This window comes from Lissotriton helveticus, chromosome 1_1, assembly GCF_964261635.1.
Source record: "Lissotriton helveticus chromosome 1_1, aLisHel1.1, whole genome shotgun sequence".
Classification (NCBI taxonomy): Eukaryota; Metazoa; Chordata; class Amphibia; order Caudata; family Salamandridae; genus Lissotriton; species Lissotriton helveticus.
The window spans coordinates 68,165,570-68,191,905 of NC_136057.1; the positions used below are offsets into that span (position 1 = coordinate 68,165,570).

General features: G+C 43.7%; 2 protein-coding genes across 2 annotated transcripts in view; one reads left to right on the forward strand and one right to left on the reverse strand.

Moving 5' to 3' along the window:
- Positions 1-11,109, reverse strand: part of LOC144828009 (uncharacterized) — a 77,428-nt gene extending 66,319 nt beyond the window's left edge. Inside the window, exon 1 of the mRNA XM_078686167.1 lies at positions 10,962-11,109. The gene's annotated coding sequence lies outside the window, so the exon portion shown is untranslated. The remainder of the gene's footprint in view (positions 1-10,961) is intronic.
- Positions 11,110-21,669: 10,560 nt separating this feature from the next.
- Positions 21,670-26,336, forward strand: part of LOC144758426 (TRPM8 channel-associated factor 2-like) — a 70,186-nt gene continuing 65,519 nt past the window's right edge. The window contains exon 1 of the mRNA XM_078646427.1: positions 21,670-21,959. Within this exon, the coding sequence (XP_078502553.1) occupies positions 21,670-21,959 (290 nt within the window). The remainder of the gene's footprint in view (positions 21,960-26,336) is intronic.

Sequence of the window (26,336 nt, forward strand, 5' to 3'; positions counted from 1 at the left end):
ACACACTGTAGACGCGCCTGATACACACACACACACACACACACACACACCACACACACACCACACACACACACACACACACAGCCTGCAAAGACAACTCTACCCTGTTCAGATGCACACACTTCCAACCTGCAGATGTACATCACAAAAACAGACATGTACGTTCCACTGCTTGAAACGCCTCCTACCTGGCAGACCCAAGGTCAGTGCACACACACACAATCCCTGCAGCAGACACACAACCTCTGCAGCAGATAATGCTATAAGCCAACCTATGCCGCTGGAATCTATTGCAATGACTGTGGTTTTACCTAGACTGAGACATGAAAACAGGGGCAAAGGGGCATGGGGCAGCATGGGATCCTTGACGTTCAGCTGCCTGGTGGACATGCTTGTGACACAGGGGTACAGGTGGGCAAGTCAACAAACTGACAGGGAGAGCCGAGCAAAGAGTGTGCACAGATTTCTCATAGAGCGCTAAGATGCTTCCGCCCGGACTCGCTCCTGACCGGTTGCTCCTTCCTTGCTCCTCTCCCTGTATTGTGGCTATCTTGCTGGAGATCGCACTGCTGAATCCAACCTCACGGTATCGCCTGCATTATTTATTTCAGTGGCATTAGACTAAACAGCGCCGTGTTTAAAATCGGCTCGCCTGCTTTTCTCAAAGTTGCGCAGTGTTTTTGTTTAATCTCATTGCCCTCAGCGCTTGTGACTGTAGCGCCGCCCGCCCTGCACTGCATTTCACTGTATTGGCAGCAACGTGCATTATTGGATTTATTTTCTTCGCTCCTACTGCCCCTGCCTCGCCTCCCCTCTGACCTCCATCTTGCTTGCTGTTGTTGTTTTCCCTGCCCCTCCTCCCCGCTACCGCCTCCCAGCTGCTGACCCTCCCACCCACGTTAACAGAGCCTACCTCGTCCTCTCAGCCCCTGTGACCGCCCGGACTCGCTCCTGACCGGTTGCTCCTTCCTTGCTCCTCTCCCTGTATTGTGGCTATCTTGCTGGAGATCGCACTGCTGAATCCAACCTCACGGTATCGCCTGCATTATTTATTTCAGTGGCATTAGACTAAACAGCGCCGTGTTTAAAATCGGCTCGCCTGCTTTTCTCAAAGTTGCGCAGTGTTTTTGTTTAATCTCATTGCCCTCAGCGCTTGTGACTGTAGCGCCGCCCGCCCTGCACTGCATTTCACTGTATTGGCAGCAACGTGCATTATTGGATTTATTTTCTTCGCTCCTACTGCCCCTGCCTCGCCTCCCCTCTGACCTCCATCTTGCTTGCTGTTGTTGTTTTCCCTGCCCCTCCTCCCCGCTACCGCCTCCCAGCTGCTGACCCTCCCACCCACGTTAACAGAGCCTACCTCGTCCTCTCAGCCCCTGTGACCGCCCGGACTCGCTCCTGACCGGTTGCTCCTTCCTTGCTCCTCTCCCTGTATTGTGGCTATCTTGCTGGAGATCGCACTGCTGAATCCAACCTCACGGTATCGCCTGCATTATTTATTTCAGTGGCATTAGACTAAACAGCGCCGTGTTTAAAATCGGCTCGCCTGCTTTTCTCAAAGTTGCGCAGTGTTTTTGTTTAATCTCATTGCCCTCAGCGCTTGTGACTGTAGCGCCGCCCGCCCTGCACTGCATTTCACTGTATTGGCAGCAACGTGCATTATTGGATTTATTTTCTTCGCTCCTACTGCCCCTGCCTCGCCTCCCCTCTGACCTCCATCTTGCTTGCTGTTGTTGTTTTCCCTGCCCCTCCTCCCCGCTACCGCCTCCCAGCTGCTGACCCTCCCACGCTCCGCCCCCTCCACCCTCCATTTATGGCCAATGCCTCCACGCGCAGCGTCCACGCGCTTCGGCCACGCCGAAGGTGCGCCAAAGGTAAGCCCGTCTACGCCCGTCCGCGCCTGGACCGCGCCCAGCGCCAGACCCCCTGCCCCTCTCGCCGCCCACCCCCCCCGCATTACCTACGATGCCGCCACCCTCCTAGCCCTTAACCCCGGCCGCGCCCCCACCTGCGTCCAAGCCGCTCCTGGACGCACCCATGGACCTTTCTCCTGCTACTCCTGCAAATTCAATACACAAATGAAGGTGTAGGGTCCTACAACTGACCAGCCTGGACCTCAATAATCGAGAAACAGAAAAGAATGGCTGATCAGGGTAATTGGAAACAAAATATGTATAACCACACAACCAATGAGTGTCGTGCAGCCAAGGGTTTAAATATTCCCAACAACTTAGGTATTTTTGAAAAAACTTTATATTATTTCAATAAAAATGGCATCAAAATGGACACCCGTCACCACAGTTGATACAAAAACATACACGAATATATATACAAATATATACAACAAATATATATACATCACATTAAAGGCAACGTATACTTGAAAAAATGATGGAAAACAATATATTACAATTTGTTGTGATGACACCAACTGTAATCTACAATGTGAATTCAGACGCACATATTTGCAAATTAAACACCTCTTTACGATTCATTAAAGAAATAAACCAGTCCTTTGGTAACACAAAACATGTGAACAGGGCGGACACTGAGGTGAAATGGCCTGCCTGTCACACAACACCTGTGAATAGTAGTTTCTAAGGAATTGCAGGTAGGGCCCACAGAAGTGGTATGACTTTCTCCCTAGCTGCACCCTCCGTTCTTAACACAGGCTGGGGGTCAACGCGTTTCGAACCTTGTATATTCTCGGTTCTCCTCAGGACGAGGACTGGGTAAGTAATTACCTAAAAGGAAATATAGGGAAGGCGTCAGCAGCTGTAAAGAGTATATATATATCTGACAAGACAGTGCTCTGACTAGCTACCCATACATAAGATTACCTTCTCAGCCAACACGTTGACTGCGTGGAGAGAAGGGGAACCACTGGAATGATTCTGAAAAAACAAAGGGAGGCTTTCACCGTGGGCATTACGTAAGGTTTGTCACACATGGGTTATGGTGGTTGGCAAAATGCCTAGGTATAGTGAAATGTCGAAATACCTGGGTGTGGTGTCAAAGGTGACGCAGACGGGGGCGCCCAAAGCGAGCTGTATTTATCAGCGCGGACTCACATCCTCTCTTAATTGCGTGTTATTCTGATGAAGAGAGCTGGGGATTGAAAGTGTAGAGTTCACAAGTTCAAACTCTGGAACGGAAAAGTTCGTGCTTCACAAGCTTTAAAATCAACCAGAGGAAGCGTCTCCTACCTGCACACGGTGTGCGCTGTTCAAGAGAAACGAGCCGCAGTATGTCTTTCAAGCTTGCGAGTGGGAATCAATCTCTCGCTGTCGACTGTAAACAAACAAGCCCGTCAGACAGCTGGTATTAGGCACTCGTTAAGCCGCATTTCGAGTGAGCATTAAAGACGGCTCGAATTCACTTACTTCAAGCCTTGTTTAAATGAGTCCGCGATGTTCGTCTGCCAGAAGGGTCAGATTGAAGAAGCGGCGCCGCCCTCCTGCAGGCTACTTAAAGGCCCAGCCGCATAGGCAAGTAGAGAAGACTGCGAAGGATCATGGTCCTTGTAGTCCATAGTGGAAGGGCAATTGTCAAAGAAGAAAAGTGTGGGGAGCCAAATGTCGTTTTGAATATTGGAATGACTTTTAAGCATGTAGTTGTTAAACCCCCAACGATTAGTTGAGCGTTGAAAGAATGCATTGCGCATACCAAAACCATCATACGCACACTGCACTTTATATACATCGTTTCCCCCAATATGACATAACATACACATTTCAAAATGTCCAATAGAATGGCATAGCGTACACATTTCAAAATGTCCAAAAGAATGGATGTAAGCCCCAATATGACAAAACATACACATTTCAAAATGTCCAAAAAAAATGGATGTAAGCCCCATAACCCTACGGAACTTTGTCATTCAACAAGCAGGTTTTACTATGCCAATCTACCCCCATGGTCCTTTCAATATAAACGAGTGACACCAAAGAGTAATATCAGACAGACATATGGAAGCCCTGGTGAAAGTGTGAAATGAAATAAGATCTGCAGCAACAGTCTAACAGCTCAATATAGGTTCGTTGAGATTGCGCATGCAGGAAAGTGGAAAGTAGGAAATAAAGACTGCAGCCGCAGTCTCACAGCTCAGCATAGGTTCTCTGAAATTACGCATACAGGAGAGGACCTGTTAAATGAGGATTTCAGGTCACAGATTCGAAAGTTCGGACATTTCATTCAATCCTGTGTTTGAAGTGTCAAATTTTAGGATGAGATACGCTTCCTTTTGTGATAGACGTACATCTGGGTCACCACTGCCTCCGCGGATCACTGCCAGAACGGTCCATCGCATGTCATTCACTGTGTGTTTCTGTTGTAAGAAATGGGCCACCAAGGGTGCCGTGAGAGTCTTGTTATTTATACGGGACCTGTGTTGTATAATTCTCTGGCGTACCTCCTGCGTGGTCTTGCCGATATATAGCTTTTTGCAGGGACACTGGATTGCATACACAGTGTACTTGGTCTTGCAATTGGTGTGTTCCTCATGTCGCCAGAATTTGTTCCCATCGGTGAACAGTGATCCTTCCATCGTGATATGGCATACAGTGCACGTACCGCATTTGCGATGTCCCTTAACTGGTGTTGACCCGAAGATGGTGCCCTGGGTGTCTTTTTTTGTAGGTGGCCTGGTGGACGTAATCATCTGACCTATACTCCGGTTCTGTTTTAGGGCAAATAGTGGGGTGCCTACGTCCGGTAGGATTTCTTCGACCAGGTGCCAACTCTTTCTGATGATTTTTTGTAATTCGCTGGTGTGTGGTCCAAAGGTAGAAACGCACACAATCCTCTGCATGGTGGTTTTAGATCTTTTTTCTAGGAGGTGCTCCCTCGGGGTCCATCTTGCTCTCTTCATCGAGTGTTTTAGCAGCTTGCGTGGATAGCCTCTGTCCTGTAACTTGGCCGTGAGCGCTTGTCCATGGAGCTCAAATTGTTGGACTGAGGAGCAATTCCTCCTCACCCGAAGATATTGCCCGTACGGGAGATTATCCCGAAGGCTCCTCGGGTGGTAGCTCCTATAGTGGAGAGCGTTGTTCTTGTCCGTTTTCTTTTGATACAATGAACACGTAAGTTCTTCATTTCTGACCGAAATCTCAACATCTAAAAAGGGCAAGGACTTTGTACTGTGGCTCAAGCTGAACTTGATGTCCGGGCTCCTATTATTCAGCCATGTATGGAACTCCTCCAGGAGCGCTTGAGAACCACTCCAAATGCACCAGACGTCGTCTATGAATCTGAGCCATTGCTCGATATGATCGATGTAGGGATTGTCATTGTACACGAACTTCTCTTCATATTGGCCCATATAGAGAATGGCCATTTCGGGAGCAAATGGACAGCCCATAGCAGAGCCCTTCACCTGTAGGAACATCTCTTCCTCAAACGTGAAGAAGTTCTTTTTGAGGGCTAGTGTGGCAAAGGAAACAATCAATTCAGTGGGGACTCTGTGGGGGCGGGGTCTGCTTTCCAAATAGAGTTCAATCACATCTAAACCGTCTTGTTGGGGTATCTGTGTGTAAAGCGAACAGACGTCCATGGTCACAAGTAATTGGGAAGATGAGTCAAAATGCCGTCCCTCCACCTTGTTGATAAAGTCCATGGTATCCCTGAGATATGATGGAACTTGGACCACCAAGGGTTTCAAGAAAATGTCAACGAATTGTGCAATGGGCTCCAACACAGAATCGCACCCAGAAACGATAGGGCGTCCTGGAGGTGTTTTCGGGTCCTTATGTACTTTCGGCAGAAAATACAAGTGGGGAGTTCTGGGATGTTTCTTTATAAGATATTCAGATTCTTTAGGTCCTAATATACCAGATTCCCTAGCCTCATTGACAAGTTTCGTGACTTCATCCTGTATTTGTGCAGTGGGATCTTGATTGATACGGCGATACCATTCCAGGTTATATACATGATTTCTTCCCTCAGACCTGTAGAGATCCTTGGACCACAAAACTACTGCTCCTCCCTTGTCCGCTGGGCGTATAATCGCTTCCTGTTGACCCTTGAGTTGATGTATAGCCTCTTTCTGTTTTTTTGTGATATTAGGCCGTACAAATGGACGTTTTTTTTCAAGATTGTTCAGAGATGACATGACCGAACGTTCAAAAGCGAGGATATTCTTGGACATGTTGTGATTGGAGGGGCAAAATGTGGATTTATTCCTCAATCCAGACGCTTCACATGAAACCTGGTCGGGCGAGTCTCGAAAGAACCATCTAAGGCGAATTTTGCGAAAAAATTCCATTACTTCCATTTTGATTCTTGTGAAATCCATGGCGACCCCAGGAACGAAAGACAATTGCCCTTCCACTATGGACTACAAGGACCATGATCCTTCGCAGTCTTCTCTACTTGCCTATGCGGCTGGGCCTTTAAGTAGCCTGCAGGAGGGCGGCGCCGCTTCTTCAATCTGACCCTTCTGGCAGACGAACATCGCGGACTCATTTAAACAAGGCTTGAAGTAAGTGAATTCGAGCCGTCTTTAATGCTCACTCGAAATGCGGCTTAACGAGTGCCTAATACCAGCTGTCTGACGGGCTTGTTTGTTTACAGTCGACAGCGAGAGATTGATTCCCACTCGCAAGCTTGAAAGACATACTGCGGCTCGTTTCTCTTGAACAGCGCACACCGTGTGCAGGTAGGAGACGCTTCCTCTGGTTGATTTTAAAGCTTGTGAAGCACGAACTTTTCCGTTCCAGAGTTTGAACTTGTGAACTCTACACTTTCAATCCCCAGCTCTCTTCATCAGAATAACACGCAATTAAGAGAGGATGTGAGTCCGCGCTGATAAATACAGCTCGCTTTGGGCGCCCCCGTCTGCGTCACCTTTGACACCACACCCAGGTATTTCGACATTTCACTATACCTAGGCATTTTGCCAACCACCATAACCCATGTGTGACAAACCTTACGTAATGCCCACGGTGAAAGCCTCCCTTTGTTTTTTCAGAATCATTCCAGTGGTTCCCCTTCTCTCCACGCAGTCAACGTGTTGGCTGAGAAGGTAATCTTATGTATGGGTAGCTAGTCAGAGCACTGTCTTGTCAGATATATATATACTCTTTACAGCTGCTGACGCCTTCCCTATATTTCCTTTTAGGTAATTACTTACCCAGTCCTCGTCCTGAGAACCGAGAATATACAAGGTTCGAAACGCGTTGACCCCCAGCCTGTGTTAAGAACGGAGGGTGCAGCTAGGGAGAAAGTCATACCACTTCTGTGGGCCCTACCTGCAATTCCTTAGAAACTACTATTCACAGGTGTTGTGTGACAGGCAGGCCATTTCACCTCAGTGTCCGCCCTGTTCACATGTTTTGTGTTACCAAAGGACTGGTTTATTTCTTTAATGAATCGTAAAGAGGTGTTTAATTTGCAAATATGTGCGTCTGAATTCACATTGTAGATTACAGTTGGTGTCATCACAACAAATTGTAATATATTGTTTTCCATCATTTTTTCAAGTATACGTTGCCTTTAATGTGATGTATATATATTTGTTGTATATATTTGTATATATATTCGTGTATGTTTTTGTATCAACTGTGGTGACGGGTGTCCATTTTGATGCCATTTTTATTGAAATAATATAAAGTTTTTTCAAAAATACCTAAGTTGTTGGGAATATTTAAACCCTTGGCTGCACGACACTCATTGGTTGTGTGGTTATACATATTTTGTTTCCAATTACCCTGATCAGCCATTCTTTTCTGTTTCTCGACTCCTGCAAATTCAGCAGCACCGTCACCAACTCCGCTACGACCACAACAGAGATTCCCGACCCCAACCACCTAGAATGCATCCTTCTCAACACCCGCTCGGTCCACAGGCACGCCATTGACCTTTGGAACCTACTAGACACCATCTCTCCTGACGTCGCCTTCCTAACGGAAACATGGATGAACGCTTCCTCCGCCCCTGACATCGCCATCGCCATCCCTGATGACTATAAGATCACACGCAAGGACCGCACCGACCATACAGGAGGTGGAATCGCTATCGTCCATAAGAAAACAATCCGCATCTCAACCAGCTCTGATGCCAACCTCGCCAACTCCGAACACCTTCACTTCCAGATCCACATCGACCCCAAGACCACACTCAGAGGCACCCTCCTCTACAGACCACCAGGACCACGCGCAAAATTCAGTGAAGACATCACGGACTTCATCACCCCACACGCGCTCCCCTCCAAAGACTACATCCTTCTGGGAGACCTCAACTTTCACCTTGAAAAGATCAACGACCGCAACACCGCCACCCTCTTAGACAACCTCGACAACCTCGGACTTAAACAACTGGTCACTTCCCCCACCCACATCGCAGGTCACACTCTCGACCCCATCTTCACCTCCAGCAACCATGTCTCCTTCAGCCACACTACGGATCTCCTCTGGACTGACCACAGCTGCGTTCACTTCACCTACAACAAGCCGAAACCCATCATCCACCTCCAACCAACTCTACAAAGAAACTGGAACAAAATCACCACAGAACAGATCTCCACATCGCTCCTTCAAACCTCCCCAGCCCTCTCTTCTAACGCCAACAAAGCCGCCTCCAACCTCACCCTTTGGTTATCCAACACCGCCGACACCTTAGCACCACTGAAAAAACGTCAACACAAACTTGGCATCAAGAAGGCCGCATGGTTCAACGACGACCTCAAGAAGTCCAAGAAACTATGCCGCTCCCTTGAAAAGGCCTGGAAAAAAGACCCATCCACCAGCAACAAGGACGCCTTCAAAAGCGCCATCCGTACTCACCACCAACTGATCCGAAAAGCCAAGAAAACAGCATTCAAAGATCGACTTGACAACAACGCCCACAACAGCAAGGAACTTTTCAACATCGTCAAGGAATTTTCCAACCCCTCGGCCAACTCCAACGACATCACCCCCTCTCAAACCCTCTGCGATTCCCTAGCCTCTTTTTTCCACAACAAGATTGCTGACATCCACAACAGCTTTGTCAACCAACCCGGAAGCCAACCCACCCTACCATCAGCTGACCATCTTCCCCCCGTTAACACCCTTAACGCCTGGAAGCCAATCTCCACTGAGGACACCATCCGCCTGATGAACTCCATCCACTCTGGATCCCCCACAGACCCATGCCCTCACCACATCTTCAACAAAGCAGACTCCGTCATAGCTCCGCACCTCCGAGACGTCATCAACTGCTCCTTCAACTCCGCTACCTTCCCAGAAGACTGGAAACACGCTGAACTCACCGCCCTTCTGAAAAAACCAACAGCAGACCCCACCGAACTCAAAAACTACCGCCCCATCTCGCTTCTTCCATTCCCGGCCAAAGTCATCGAGAAAGCCGTCAACAACCAACTCGCCGCCTTCCTCGAAGCCAACAAATCCCTCGACCCCTCACAATCTGGCTTCCGAGCCAAACACAGCACTGAGACCGCCCTCATCGCAGCAACAGACGACATTCGAACTCTGATGGACAATGGAGACACAGTCGCCCTCATCCTCCTCGACCTCTCTGCAGCCTTCGACACAGTCTGCCACAGCACCCTTTTACAACGCCTCAGAAACATCGGAATCCAAGGAAAGGCACTGGAATGGATCACTTCGTTCCTCACCGGAAGAACCCAGAGAGTCCGCCTCCCACCTTTCAAGTCCGAGGCCACCGAAGTCATCTGCGGCGTACCACAAGGATCCTCACTCAGTCCCACCCTCTTCAACGTATACATGAGCCCCCTCGCGGCCATCGCCCGCCAACACAACCTCAACATCATCTCTTACGCGGATGACACTCAACTGATCCTATCTCTCACCAAGGACCCCAGCACCGCCAAAACTAACCTACACGAAGGAATGAAAGAAGTCGCCGAATGGATGAAACAAAGCCGTCTGAAACTAAACTCAGACAAAACAGAAGTCCTCATCTTAGGTAAATCCCCCTCTGCATGGGACGACTCCTGGTGGCCGGAAGCCCTCGGAAATGCACCCATCCCGACAGACCACGCACGGAACCTTGGCGTCATCCTGGATTCTTCACTCTCAATGAACAAACAAGTCAGCGCCGTATCCTCTTCCTGCTTTAACATTCTTCGCATGCTCAGAAAAACATTTCGCTGGATCCCCTCCGATACAAGGAAAACAGTCACCCACGCTCTAGTCACGAGCCGACTGGACTACGGAAACACCCTCTACGCAGGTACCACCGCTAAACTCCAGAAGAAACTACAACGAATCCAAAACGCCTCAGCCAGGCTCATATTAGACATCCCACGCAACGAACACATCTCTGGTCACCTTAAAGACCTCCACTGGCTACCCGTCAATAAGAGGATTACTTTCCGACTGCTTACCCACGCACACAAATCACTCTACGACATCGGACCAGATTGCCTCAACTCTCGACTGTCCTTTTACACCCCCTCCCGACAACTTCGCTCTTCCAGCCAAGCCTTCGCCACTGTACCTCGCATCAACAAGACCACCATGGGAGGCAGATCCTTCTCATACCTGGCTGCCAAAACATGGAACTCACTCCCCGCTTACCTTCGCCTCACCCAGAATCACCTAGCATTCAGAAAGCAGCTTAAAACGTGGATATTTGACAAATAATCCTCCTCCCCTTCCTAAGCGCCTTGAAACCCTCTGGGTATGTAGTGCGCTATATAAATGTTATGACTTGACTTGACTTGACATGTTTCACAGTGCAGTAAGATGCATTGCAGTGACACAGATTCCTTATAGTGCTGCAAAGTGCAGTGCGCACATATTTCTTACAGTGCATTAAGATGCAGTGCAGTGCACATACCCTCTCTTTAAAACAAATGATAACCACAAACACCCCCAGGGCCGGACAGAAAGGCCCCCAGAGGTCCTTGGATTGAAGACCCCGGCTCCTGAAGGAAATTTCTTCCAGGAATATTCAGTCTATTTCTACAAACACAGCAGAAGGTGCTGACAATCTCCTACCTGAGCAGAAACCGATGCAGACATTTCCAGGCTCTCTCTTCCTCCTATGGCTTAGGTGGAGCAGGTGCAGATTTAGGGTCTGGGAGAAGTGGTGGGGGGGCTGTGAGGGTCTGAAGATGAAGATAACTGCACAGAAAGTCCTTCTTCCTCTACAGCAGGCTGGACACAGAGGGAGAGGAAGGAAATTATGTCACCATATGCTGCTTGTACTGTCTCCGCCACCGCTGACCTGGAACAGGAAACACTTTTCACTTTCACACAATGTGCTCAGTGGATTCATCTCAGCAGGCGAGGCGCGCCCTCTGCTGGCCACTTAAAGAACCATCACATCCAGTCTCCAGGAGTGAATATACACAAACAAGCATTTTGTGGCAGGAAATGCCTGGGTTTTTAAATGTCCCAGTAAGTATTTACAGTTTCACTTCACATGAGCATCTTCAAAACACTGATGCAGAGGACTAAGGAGTATTTACAGGAAGTTTTCACTGGAAGTGACACTTTATATTTCATTAAATATATATGAGAATATGTGTTAGTGGTGGAATTAAACTGGACAGCGTATTCATTTTTCATCTAAATATTTTTAACGCTTTATTTATCGGGTTTTTCAGATGCACATCATGGTACATAGCAAAGTAAATAGAGAAAACTACCATGCAATTTCATACACCAGACCAAATACAGTGTGGCATAAGTCATATGTTAAAGCGAAAATTAAAAGAACAGATTTTTTCTAATCTCCCTGTGTTTTTAGGTTATTCCTTATCATAGCTGCCAAGGTTTCAGATTGCTATGAGTGACATTTCAATGACTATGAGTGACACTTTCTGGCCAGCATAATTAAGCGAAGAAGAGCAAAGCGTATAAATATCAGAAATTACACCCATCTGAGCAACAAAGAACTAAAAAGTTAAGTGCTGCAAAGCACCAGAAATAGAAGGGCATTAACCTAGTGCCCTTGTACAGTCAGAGGCACAACACTACTGTTAACTGATGCAACTATTTAAAATATCTGAAACAATTCAATTCAAATTCAAAAAATCTTTATTCAAATTTTTAAATTAATAAAAGTGCATATCATAATACATATCCCATCAAATACAATTATCCATAAAATGCAATTTAAAAGGTACATGTTAAATTACAATTTAAGCATTTTCCATCATTTTGCGCGCTCCAACAGCAATTTTTAAAAAGGTACCAATACGACAAATTAATTCTTCATTATCTAAATTTAACAGTGCCTGATAGGATTGTTCCAAGGTAATAGGTCTGTGTTTTTAAAAAAACGGAATTAATAACAATTTAGTATATTTCACGTAAAATTTACAGCCAAAGAGAAAGTGCAGGTCGTTTTGTGCACTTTGTCAATCACAAGGGCAACTAATTTTGACTGTACTTTGCTGAAAACCCAAAGGAAAATTTAACAGATACCTCACAGTGCCAGCCCTTAAGCGGAATAATAAACTTCTTTCCCAGCTAGTCAGTTGTAATGTTAATTACAATGCCAGGGTACATTTAGGCGACACAGTTTTCAAGTACTTAGCGACTGTATTTTTCCCTGATTCAGTCTTCAGCCTTTTCTGTAAATAAAGTGCTCTTAGTGCTTCTTTTCATTCAGATTTCTTAACATTACTAGCTTCAGTTGGATTAACAAAAATATTTCTCATACCCACTTCCTCCAGGCTAGTATACACATAATGAAGCCACGGGATCTTCCTCCCTCTTTCGCAATTTAAACAGTCAGTTATTATCTCTTGTGTAAGTTTGGCTGACTGGTTTGTCCAAACCGAGTGCCAAAATAAAACTGGGCGGGTATTAACAAAGTCTGATACAAATGGTAGATTTAATTCACTATGTGTGATAAAATTAGACGAATAAATAGGCAAACTTAACAATTTCCTACAGAACCTGTTCTCTATTTGCTGGATAGTGGTACTTTTCACAATGCCCCATACTTCTGCCCCATAGGTCGCTACCGGGACACACTGTAGTTTAAACATTTTTACAATCGCTTTAGTAGCATCATATCTCTTTGGTCTTGGAATACTTAAAATTGAGTTAGTGGCCTTTGAGAATGTGCCCGTGGCCTGGGCCAAATGCCCAGTCCACCAGCCATTCGCAGCAAAGGTCACTCCCAAATATGGAAAGTTATGAGTACCGATAAGTTTTCCTTGTCCAACCTGTATGGAGTTCATCTGATGCTTGCCTGGCCCACAAGACATTATAAAAGATTTTTTTAAATGTACCCTCAAGTCCAGTTTATCCATAAAATCAGTAAAATTTAAAACCAATGTACGGAGTGAGTTAGGTGTTCGTCCCACTAACACTGCATCGTCTGCATACAGAAGAGCAGGTACCGGTTTCCCATTTATTAGCGGGACGTCGGGGGTGGATTTTTCAAGACACTTACTCGGGCCATTAATATAGATTATGAAGAGTAAGGGTGCTAAAACGCACCCCTGCCTAACTCCTCTACCTATATTAATTATTCCTGATAATTCTCCTCCCATACCTATTCTCACTCTGGATTTTGAATCTGTATGTAAAAAGGCTAAAAAGTGAACCAGGGCAGTATCGAGACCATACTCCAATAGAATAGACCAAAGTTTCGACCTATTAACAAAATCAAAAGTTAAAGATAGGTCCATAAATGCTAAATAAATAGGAACTCACCGTGCACTATTATTTTTATCAATGATTAATTTCAAGTTGAGGCATTGTTCAACTGTACCTACCCTATTTCTAAATCCTAATTGGCATGGGGTCAGGATCCCACTATCTTCTAACCATATAGTGAGCCTGTTATAGATAAAACGCCCCAAAATTTTAAGGGAGTTATCTAACAATGAAATGGGCCTATAATTCATGGGGTCAGACCTGTCTCCTTTCTTATGAATGGGGACTATTGTACTGGTACCCCAAGTTTCCGGCATTTTGGTTTTAGGGCGACTATTAAAAACATTCACCAGTGTAGGAGCCCATAGGCCAGGTTGCCATTTAATGAGGTCTATAGGTAACCCGTCTGGGCCAGGAGCTTTATTTCCCTAACTCTGTGCGATAGCTTCTTCCACTTCTCCCAAATTAAAATTTAAATTATTAGATGCCTCAAAATCATTTATCTCCTCACTATTCTCACTATTTAGTGGAGAGGCATAGATTTTATAGAAGTGGCATTCCCAAATTTCGCTGGAGATTGTACAACTAATCGGGGTAAGTTGTTGGCCTATATTTCGGAGTTCTTTGACTGCGGGCCAGAATAACTTACTTAACTTCCCTTCTGCAGTTACAGCCAGGGACTCCCAGCGTTCGCCCAGAAGTGTGGTTCTCCGTTTCTCTACAGCTAATTTATAAGTTTTCCTTGCTGCACTCACGTTTGCCCTAATTCTCGGAATCTCTGTAAGTACCTTATGTAAATTTCTGTTCGCCACAGAGCAGTTATTGTCAAAGCACCTGGGTTCTTTTGGGCCCAGGCCTGCTGGTACAGATAACAGGGTTCTAACTGTGGAGCAGATTTTACTAAAGCAGGAAATAATAACCTGGCCATCCGCAGTAGAGTCTAAGCAACGATCTATTGAGGACTGTTCTTCCGTAAGCAGTGACTTTGTGATTCCAGCTTTGTCTATCCCTTTCCATTTTAGCCTTAATTTGTCTGTCGTTACATTTATATCTCTTGCTCCTTGTGTCACACAGAAAACAGGTTGGGAGTCTAGCCTCATAGTTACTGTTACGGGATTATGGTCCCCAAAGTCTGTAGCCAAGACATTTGTTGCTATTATACGGTCTGCCATACCAGGAGAGACAAAAATAAAATCAATATTGGAAGTACTGGCTCGACCTCTATGTGTAGGCACTTGCTGTAGCGAGGTCTTCTGGCCAGAATCCATGATATTTGTCAAAATATGCTCATCTAACAAGCTTTGCAATTCTTGTCCCCTTTGATTTGCCGGGTGCCCGTTCCCTTGTTTTTCTTGCCGATTTTTATTTAATAGCTGGGCGTTGAAATCGCCACCTAAGATAATTTCAAGTCCTTCACTTTTGCCCCGGCTATCCTCTAAGTTGGAGATAAATTTAGTAAGTGCTAGGAAATTCCTGTTTGGAGTCAAAATAAAATCATTATTATAAAAGTTGATCAAAACGAAAGGAACATGCCGTGTATATTCAATAGCTTGGATATTGGCGTTCCCTGTGTACATGGCTCTATGTTCCCCCCAGCCAAAATGCTAAAACAAACAAGCAACCCTCCAATAGCACGGCCAAAATTTGATTCGCGAGCCGCTATGTTATAACAGTGATACCCAATTACATTCAAATCATAGGGTGCCCAGGTTTCTTGAAACATTATTATGTCATAACCTGAGATTAGTTCGACCCAATCTTTATCCGTCAATCTAGGTTCCAATCCCGCTACATTCCAGCTAAGTATTTTTATGTCACGTATATTATTCGACTTAGCTTCTACTGGAGTTGTTGACATTGGTTTACACAATTGCATATATGGGGCTGAAGCTATGCCTTTATTCTTTATTAAAGCATCATCGTCTTTTAGTTGGTCTGGGTGTTTCTCCATTTCACCCAAATTATATGATGAGTGATTCTCTGAATTTCCCCTAGGATCTGAGGAATGGTGTTGTTCAAGTCAAGTCAAAAAGGCTTTATTTCGATAAAAATTATCATAAAAGCTTCATGTTAAAAAAAATATACACAAATTCATTTGGTAATAAAAGAGTACAACAAGTTGATTGCATTACAGTTTAAAAAAAAACTACTTTTTCCATAAAAGAAGCAGTTCATAACAGTTAAGATTAAAAAGAGTATTAAACATTTTCTTTAAGCCTTTTACTCCTAATGCGCCAGGCCCACGATAAAATTTTTGAAAGGGTGCAAACATACAATGAGCGTGAGTCTGACATTAAAATACGCAGTGCCTCGGCATGCTGCCTGGTCCCCAACATGCGACATAAATTCTTGAGCCATTTTCTTCTTGGTTTTGCATACTCCTGGCACTCAAACATGAAATGTGCCACTGACTCCTGTTTATATAGGCACAAGGGGCAGAGAACTGTGGTCTGAATTGACTGTTTCCATCGGGATGTAAAAGTATACAAAGGTAATGTTCCGGTTCTAAATTTGAAATATAGGGACCTATCAAATGTTTTCTCAATAATGTCCAAATAGAGTTCCCGAATTGTTAAGTCCTTGAATCTCAGAAAATTCTCTGTCAATCTACCCAATGTACAATCAGTACTCCTTTTATTCAGTATCCAGCTCCAATACAAGCTCTTAAGTATTGCCTTTGGCGGAGATGATTTATTTGTCCAGGCTTCACTTATGCCCAGATCACATAGGAGGGATTTCATATCTTTTAGCCATTTAATTTTGTACCATCCCGGTAAGGACATTATTTCAGAAAGCCCTTTAGCGTAGTTCGCGAGCTCCGGAACTCGCCACAACCGCGCCCATAGAAGTAGGGGTCTAAACCTTGCCTAAATCTTCAATGGGTCGACAGCCTAAATCAAGCATTAATGGAGTTGTGGGAGTGCCTTGGGGGAGTGCCATAATTGCCCTGCAGAACTTCCTTTCAGATCTTGCCAATTCATTAATTTTACTAAAACCCCATAGTTCTGCCCCATACAGAGCAGAGCTAACTCCCTTCGCTATGTAAATGTCAATGACAGGGGCTATGGGTCTTATGGCACAAGAACGTTGTTCCTTCAGAAGGGCCCCAGTTACCCTCTTATGGGCCAACAACATTTTATCTAAATGGGGCGCCCACTGCATATTGTGCGACAGACGGGTGCCTAGGTAATCAAATACATCTACCCTCCCCAGAGGAACGCCCTTCAGCTTAGGGGGGCGTACAGGTTTTTTCGGGGGATTCATTACAAGATATTTTGTTTTTTCGGTATTGATTACCAGGCCCCGTTCCACACAGAAGGTCTGGAAGTTGTTGAGAAGTTTTTGGAGACCCATTGGGGATTTGGACAGGAGGAGCGTGTCGTCAGCAAAGAGAAGGGTAGGGATACGCTCCCCCGCCAAGGATGGTTCGTCTGAAGGATCTTTTAGCAGGTGCTCAACCACTCCATTGATGTATAAAGAGAAAAGGGTGGGAGCCAGAACGCATCCCTGGCGGACCCCTCTCTCTACTGGAATGCTGGTAGTTTTTTCTCCCCCTGTACCCCATCTAATTTTGGCGAAACTATCATCATGTAGCCTCACAAGTAGTGATAAAATATAGTGCGGTATCCCCATGTCACTAAGGACTTTCCAAAGGGTCTCCCTAGGTACAAGGTCAAAGGCAGTCTTTAAATCGATAAATGCGAGATAAAGACTGCCTTTGCCCATAACCACCACCTTCCGGTACACTAACATCAGCCTGAAGGCTTGTTCTATTGTGCCAGTGCCTGTTCTAAATCCTGCTTGGAAGTCGGAAAGGACTTTATTATCATAGATCCATTCCAGTATTCTAATCAACAATACCTTACCGACCACCTTTTGGCTTATATCCAACAAACTAATAGGCCTGTAATTAGACGGGTCGTCCCTAGCGCCTTTTTTAAAAATTGGGACGACCTCTGCCCCTTTCCAGGATGTTCGAACAGATGCACCCCTACAGATGGCAGTAAGTAGACTGTGGATGAATTTTCCCCATGTCGTAATATCAGAGCGCAATAAGTCCCCAGGAATGCCGTCGGGGCCAGGTGCCTTTCGGGGCATAATAGTACTAATGGCATATTCTACCTCCTTTATAGAGAAGTCTATAGCCATTGGGTCTGCTTCCCAATCCCTTTGCATCGTGGTTAGAGACACTTCCCGTACCTGGTCTTCCTTGATTATGTCTAAGGTATTGTGGCCGGATTGTCGAGTATATAATTTGGAAAAGTGGTTAACCCACTCTTGGCTAGTAATATTGCATGTTATGAGGTCACTATCTGGTCTATTTCTTGTTCTAATGGTGTCCCAGAAACACCTTGAATCTTTCCTAGCACTTGCCTCTTTTAAAGTGCACCAGAAGTCCTCATCCCACTCCTTTTTTGCTATTGCCAGTGTTGATCTATACCCTTTCCTAGCCTCCTGTATCTGGGATTGTATTTTACCTTTAACAGCTTTAATTAGGAGAGATTTGGCATGTCTACATGCAGAAGTGTACCAATCATGCTTACCCATAGACGGGCGGGATATCGTATTTCTTTCCACACACCCCTTTTTCAAGAATATTTCCCCTATGGACCTAAGTGTGTTTTCAAAAATAGGTGTCACCCCACCTATTGCCTCGGCTACATTGGGGTGTCTAATTTCAATTGTGAGGTCATAAGTAATTCTCTAATTGTTTTGAGTTTGGCCTCATCAGTAGAAATTTGGTTCCACTTTAGGCGTCTCCCGCAAGTAGCTACAGAAATTTTATGGGCATTTTTGGGGGGTTTCTCTATTGATTTGTTGGGCCAGGGATTTGATAGAAAAAGAGAAAGCGGATTGTGGTCGCTTTCCACCGTAGATAGAACTACCATATCCTGAACTAATCCCCATAATGTGACATCTAACAAAATGCAGTCAATCCTCGAGGTATGGTTGACTCTATTAAATGTAGCAGCACCCAGGGAGTCAGATGGGGTACGGCCGTTCGCAGCCCTTAAGCCAAACTCCACTGTCAGGGCATTTAGCTGAATCGCCCTATGAGACCATCTTTTGATCGGGGGAATACTTAGGGGCGGAATGCCCCTCTTAGTATCATCCTCACCCAGATCCAAAATGTCATCTGAAGAAAGTGGCTCATAGGTGCAATTAAAGTCACCCGCAACTATAATTTTTGCACCCTCGGTTTTTTCTCTTAGTTCCACTTCAAGGGTGGTTACAATGGGGGACATAGACCCATGTTTTGTGCCTCTGGCACAAATGTTAAACAGGTCCAATGTAAGTCCCCTGCAAGGACCGGTTAAGGAGAGTCCTAAGATATCTGGGCTATTAATCTGCTTAATTTTTATAAAGCAATTAAGAGAGATGCTTATCCATATAAGCAGACCACCTGAGGGGCGTCCCAATGGTGTTGTTGTTCCCCATTGCCCTGTTCCTTATCTGAAGACGAAAGTCAGTCTACTCCCTCCATGCCTGCTAAGGCTGCATAGCGGTTATAAACAGGTAGAAAACCATTGTTACAATATCTAGTTGGGAGCCTAGAGTTAATAATCGGTGCCATGACAGATCTGGGGTAAAAATAAGTCAGCTCACGGGATATAATCTCGTTGGTACTGTTCTGTGTGGGCCAATCTAAAATATATCTTACTGCCCTACGATCTCTGAAATTTACTACAATAATATCACCCGTAAGATCTTTTTTCCTGTGTCCCAGCCAAGGGAGACGGCTTACGTTTAGGATTTCACCGTTTAAATTTGGGGGAAGTGGGCGATTTTGTCTTAACCAAAACATAGCTTTATTTTGTAACTGATGGTAATCTTCCCTCTTACCCTCCTCTAAAGGGAAGACTCCCGTAAAAACCACTACAAGTGGGACTGCTTCAGGTGGCAGTTCAACTCTATGCCTTTTAGTTTTCACTACCCTTTCAGCATTTTGGGGGTCTTTCAGATTTTGATTAAATTTCCCTCCAGTCTCACTCTCCTTACCACAGCACTTAACATTTTGGCCTGATGTTTTAGAAGGCAGCGGGTTCGGAGGATTTGATTTAATTTGACTATTGGGTTTTAATCCCATTAGAACAGGAGGATTTATGGGTAATAATATAGACTTTGGTATGTCCTTGGTTACATCCCTGTTTCCCCCAAATCTTTGTTCCAATGACTCCAAGTGGTGTTCCATTTTTTTTAGTCTCTCTATTAGTGGCAGTGTAAAAGCTCTTAGTAAGTGTTCGATACTACTCAATAAGTGATTACAGGAAGCTTTTTCCACTGGGCAATATGGGGGGGCGTAGTTATATCTGGTATTATTATTGGATTTGGGGTACAATTTTTGGAAGTACCTAACTCAGGTTGAATGTCCTTACTTTTCTGCCGACCACTTTTCCTCTTCCTCCTTTTTTTTGGAGGGGGGCCTTGTTTTCGGCTGCGCTTGGTAGTTTTAAGATTTTCCCTTTGGACAATTTTCACTATTGGTGGAGATTTACCTTCTAGGACTTGTGCCTCTGGTGTTAAAAGAGACACAGCAACATTAAGGTTCATTTAGCTATTTGCATTATTTATATTCAATGGGGCAGTTTCCTGTCGAAAAAGTAGTGGAATGCTATCATTACTTGAACTGACAACACTCATGCACCCAAGCATTCCACTCACACTAACATTCTAACCGGAACACTCACACTAGCTAGATGCAGAGGAGTAAAGGAACATATATACAACCTGAGGATACTACACATGCCCATTTTGTTTTTTGAAAACTTGGATCTATTTATAAACTGCCGCACAATGTGTAAAGGTCAGAGAGCACCTTGCTGCCCTTCGCTGCACCTCAATTTTCAGTGACTGAACAGCGTTTAATTTTGAGGTCGGAGAGCTCCTTGCCGCCTTTCGCTGCCCTTCTAACCTCAGCGTTTAATTTTCAAAACAGTCAGGCAAACAGCTTACCTCCTTGTGCTTGTTCCGCTTCTCTTCACGGACTCATTGGAATCTGAGGTATTCACTCTATCGCTGTCTTCTCTGAATGATGACGTCGTGGAACCTCGCAAAGGGTTTAAGGATCGAGATCCAGGCGTCACAAGAAATGTACGGTGCGAGCCGGCTTACTTCGGAAATGCTTCAAGCACAGTAGTATTCTACTTGCTGTTATCACATTACGTTTCCTTGGCATTCATATTAGTTTGGTCACAGAGAGCAAGAATATACAGGTTTCTACTCGATTCTATGAGTGTTATTTATTTATCCATACAACTTTGGCATTAAAAGAACTGCAAAGTGCTCACAGCTGAATTCTACATTCACTGATGCGCACAGCGTTTCATTAACATCTGTGTTTGTATTTAAGAAAGTCAAATTACCTCCAGTATTTCAAGACGCTTTCAATTCTCAAAGGAAATATAAACTCTTCAGTCTAATACAATGATGCCATCTAGTGACTAAATGTAAAAAAAAATCTTCACTCTATATGTGGAACTATTACAATGTACTGCCATCTGTGATTTTTATCTTTGTCGGTATTCACTATTAACTGTGAGGAATGTTAGTTTTGTTTTTCTTCTTTGTACAACAAGACTTAATTTCCTCATTATCTGCTCACTGGCAGAAGTAGTGGATTCCTTGACATTTAAAAAAAATATATGTATATATATCTATATTTTTGCTTCTTTTCTTCTCTTACCTTGTACTTATTTCTTTTTCTTTCCACAACTCTTTTTTGTTTTGTTTTGTATCAACATGATGAGCGTTGTTGCATCAGCTCCCTTCTTGCAAGAACCTGGAGAACCTCCTTTAGAATGGAAGTTATGGTTTTGGTCTTTCAAAGCATACTTAGGTGCAATTGATGGTCAAAGGTACAGACCGGAAAGGAAAAAGAGCCTAATGTACTACCATCTAGGAGTTGAAGGACAAAATGCATTTGATCATCTACCCCCTTATGATCCACCCAAATTTGAAGACCCTGACGAATGTGAAATAGCTGTTGCACAGTTGGACACAAATTTTACCAAATCAAAGAATATAGTAGTCCACAGATACAAGTTTTTACAAAGATGCAGAAACCTGAGTTTGTATGAGTAACAGAAAAATGAATCTTAGATGTGTCCTTAACGACAGTGATGATGTATTGGATGATGATGTTACCAATCAGGAATATGTTGTTGTAGTTAAAAACTGCAATGAAAAGCTTCAACATATTCCTGATCCTGAAATTGATGTTATAATTGAAAAGAGTCAAATTCAACTTATGGTTGACACAGGAGCTCGCATCACCATTGTGTCACAAGAAAAGTATCGAAGATTTTGGTCTCAAAAAATCTTATTACCACCTGATATTCTTACTGTAGCTTTTGAAGGAAGCAAAATTCAATTGTTAGGGTATTTTTGGGCCACCATTAGTGTTTTAAGAAAAACTATTAAAGGCAAAGTATATGTTGCCAAGAGAGGGATTTATGTTCTTGGTCTCATTCACCAAGCTGAATTTGGTTTAACTCTCAAACCTGGTTTGGAGAATCCTGGGGCATATTACCAACAGTTAGCGATATTTACGCTAACTGAGCTTAGCGTTAGTTTTTTTAACGCCGCGCTTCGCCCAATATTATCGCTGAGATAAAGTCCTATTACCAACATTTATCTCAAAAGCGATAATATTGCAGACGTTAGCGTGAATATCGCTGGAAAACCAGCGGTGTTCACGCATTAGCGTGCAAATGCTGTTAGCCATGTTATCCACCCCCATTGGATAACATGACTAAGAACTGGTATTTGCAGGCGTTAGCGTTTAGCGATATTCGCGCTAAGCGCGATATAGTTCTATCGCTTCGCCTTTCTTGGTAATAGGCGATAGCGAGGTTAGCGACTGCTTTCAGTCGCTTACCGGTTGGGTACGCCCACTTTGCATGTCATTGGCGATAAATATCGCTGACATGCAAAGCGGGCCCCAAACCGCTCGCTATCGCCTACAAGCTGTCGCTAACTGATGTTAGCGTCAGCTTGGTAATAGAGTGATAGAATTATCATCGATTAGCGGCCGAAAATGGCCGCTAATGCGGCGATAATTCAATATCGCCACCCTTGGTAATATATCCCCCTGTTTGTATCGACAAACAATCCAATAGTAGTCACATTAATTAAACTAAAGACATGTACTCCTTTCTAGTAACCAAGCACACAATGATTGGGAAACCAAGTTCAGTAAAGTCTTTGAAGAGCGTCAAGTTACGTAACGTGCCATTAAGCATCAGGGATGATCTTTCTAAACGTCTGCAAACGCTATGTGACCAAGGTATATTTGAGAAAGTTGAGTCCACCCTTTGGCTTTCACCCATCGTTTTAGCAAGGAAAAGGTCTGTGGAACTGAGGATGTGTGTGGACTTGAGAAGCCTTAATGAGGCCATCTGGGTTGACGGTTTTCTTCTTCCATGCATTGAGGATCTCATTGCCAAAGTTAAGTCTTCATCATATTTCACTAAATTGGATCTCAAAGCCGCGTATCATCAGGTCGAACTTCACCCTCAGTGTCGACACTTTACAGCTTTCATCACTCCTGATGCTGTCTTTCAATTCTGCCTATTACCTTTTGGGCTGGCTTCAGCGGCTGCGGTCTTCCAGAGACTTAAGACTGAAATGTTCAGACACAATCCCAATCTTGTAGTCTTTCAGGACTACATTCTTAACTTTACCAAAAATGAGATTGATTATGACTCAGTTCTTGATTAAGTTTTCACTGTATTCGAGAACAGAGGGGTGACTCTACAAAGAGTAAATGTTATTTTAAAGTAAAAGAGATTGAATATTTAGGTCATGTAATTTCCGAACAAGGCTTAAAACCTAGACCTGGTTTGATCAAAAGCATTATAGAAGCACCTGCTCCTCAGAACAAAGAACAACTTATGTCTTTTCTTGGCCTTTGTGAGTTTTATGCAAAACGTATAAAGAATGTTGCTAAAATACAGAGTGTTTCAGGGTACTAATTAAAAAAGGGTCAACTTTTGTCTGTTCGGAAGAATGTGAAAAGGTTTTCAATCCATCAAAAGTCATATTGTCAAATCCCCGGCTCTGCAACCTTTTGTCGAAGGTAGAGAAACTGTTGTCACAGTTGATGCATGCGAGTATGGTTTAGATGCTGTTTTATCGCAATTTGCAGAGGGTGGAGAATACACAGTGGGATTTGCTTCTAGGACTCTTCGTCCTGTTGAACGCAAGTATTCTGTAATCGGAAAAGAGCTGCTAGATTATGTCTGGAGTGTTAAGAACTTTAAGTCGTACTTGTGGGGGAGATCATTCATTCTTAAAACTGATCATCAACCTTCAGTTGACATCTTGTCGGGAAGAATATCAAACGCACTACTGCTCGTTTGGCCAGGTTGTCAACAAAATGGTTAGAGTTTACATTCAATGTAGAGTACATTCCTGGAGGAAGAAATAGCAGAGCAGACCGTTTATCTAGGCTCCCTATTCATAAACTAGATGAACAAGACTGGGAAACTGATGTAGAAGAATGTTTTGTGGCTTGTATCAATCATGATATTCCCTCTTTTGCTGAAGATGACTGGGTCGCTGAAATTGAGAAAGATGCTATTCTCAGTCCGTTTGTTTTATTGATCAGAAGAGGTTGGCCAAAAGAGAATTGTCTTTCTCAAGATCTTCAAATGTTTTGGAAAGGTGGAAAAATTGTCAGAGGTGACAAGCTTGTACCTCCCACATGTTACCGAGAGAAAATCATCTTGGCTGCTCACTCTGGCCATCTGGGTTCTACCATTACTTAAAGAAAAGTCAGATCTGATTTTTGGTGGCCTAAAATGGACAGTTGATGAATTGGTCAAACCGTGTGTACGATGCAGTACTAGCGATAAAGTTCTTGTATTGGAAGGTTCTGTTGAACTCCCTGTATCCCCTTCTGTAAGAGCATGGCAAAAATTAGGTATGGACTTTCTTGGGCCTTTTCATGTTCTTCCTGCCAACTCAAAGTATTTTTTGGTTCTTGTTGACGACTTTTCTAGATGGGTTGAAGTGGAACCGATCAGTGTTCCCAATTCAAAAAGTGTTATCACTTGTCTTAACAAAAGTTTTCTGAGGGACGGTTACCCAGAGGAAATTCTTACGGACAACGGTGTCCAGTTTATTTCACAAGAGATGAATTCTTTCTTGCACACCTGTGGTATCAAAACACCAGAACTCCTCTTTACCATCCTCAAAGCAATGATAAAACTGAGAGATTTAATAGAGTTGTTGTAGAAGGCATTCAAGCAGCTTACAGATCGTAGTCATGTATTTTCCAAGCTGTGAAAGATCTTGTTTGGTCATACCGCACTTCTACTCATGTAGCCACCAATTTTACTCCATTCGAACCTATGAGAGGTAGAAAAGCCCCCTCACAAGTCAACCCCTTTTGGATGGTGAAATCTTTTCACCAAGATTGTAACATGAGAAGTATGTTGGATTCTGCCAACAAAAAATCTTCTGAAAGAAATTAGTACTAGAAAGAGTGAATGTACCATTGGGAAAGAAACTCATAAAATTAGAATTGGAGATTGGGTTAGAGTAAAAAATCATGCATCTGTTAGGAAAGGTCTTTCAAAATTCCTAGGTTGTCAACAGGTCTTAGAAATTCGTAGAAATGCTGTAAAGTTGACCAATGGCAACTGGTGGAATACTTCTTGTGTGGCAAAGGATCGTAGCTCTCCTCACAAAAATGTGAAAAATGTTTTAGGAGGAGATGGTGGTGTCAGGAAGAACTCCAGATTTCATGTTGGACCCAGCAGATTACGCGATTATGTACTAATGTGTTTCTTCTATATTTATCTAATGTTTCATTTTTGTTTTCTTGTCTGTATTAATTTGTTTTGTTTCTTTTGTTAAAAGGGGGGGTGTGGTGATGTGATGGTGCTGGTAGAATCATGGCGAGGCTGTGATGTCATCTGGAGTGTTCATACTATGGTGTTCTGTTAGTGCCAGTTGCCAGTTGAAACGGCTCTCTTCTCTTGACAATAAATATATTGTGGAAAGTACTATTTCTCCTGTGCCTCGTCTTTACAGATGTTTTCAATATTTATTTAATTTTTCAGATTGACTTTAAGGTTATTGTAATGTTATTTACAAATAAATAATATTAAACAATGTGTTTCAACTTTTTTATATTTAAACTGTGCTATTGTTTAGTGTTATGATCTCAAAGTAGAGTTTTTGCTAGAGAATGTAGATATGGTAGGCCTTGATTGTTAAACATTCCATGCTAGCATTCAGTGCCTTTCTTTTGAGCATTTATAAAAATGGTAGAGTGTAAGGTTGCTACTTTCAAGGGTTTCTTGGTAGAAATTGTTCCACCATTCTCCTATGTTATTTGTTGTTGCTTCTCCCACCATGGGATATGATACTTGGGTTAGAGTCGGTTCCTGCTTGGTGCAGGGGACAACCAAAGCATGTTCAATATAATCAATTAGTAGAACTTGTTTCATACTTTTGGTAAAAAGAGGCTTCAATAAGAATGTTATAATGTTTAGAGACTTCTGTTAAAGGGACGTATGCTAAAGCTTTTCGTTTTTGTATTTGACATGTGTATTCAAAGTTAGTTGTGTATTCTATGCTCACAGTGGATTTTTGTTGGCTCCTCTATATGCTCTGGTTGAAGTGATAGTAGCACCCTTCAGCTGCAGGGCAGGTTTGGATAGGTTTTCCGTTTAATGAAAATCCTGGCATGGTCGAAAATTACAAAGATCTTTTAGGGTTATAGCCGTTAGTTTGTAGCTTTACATG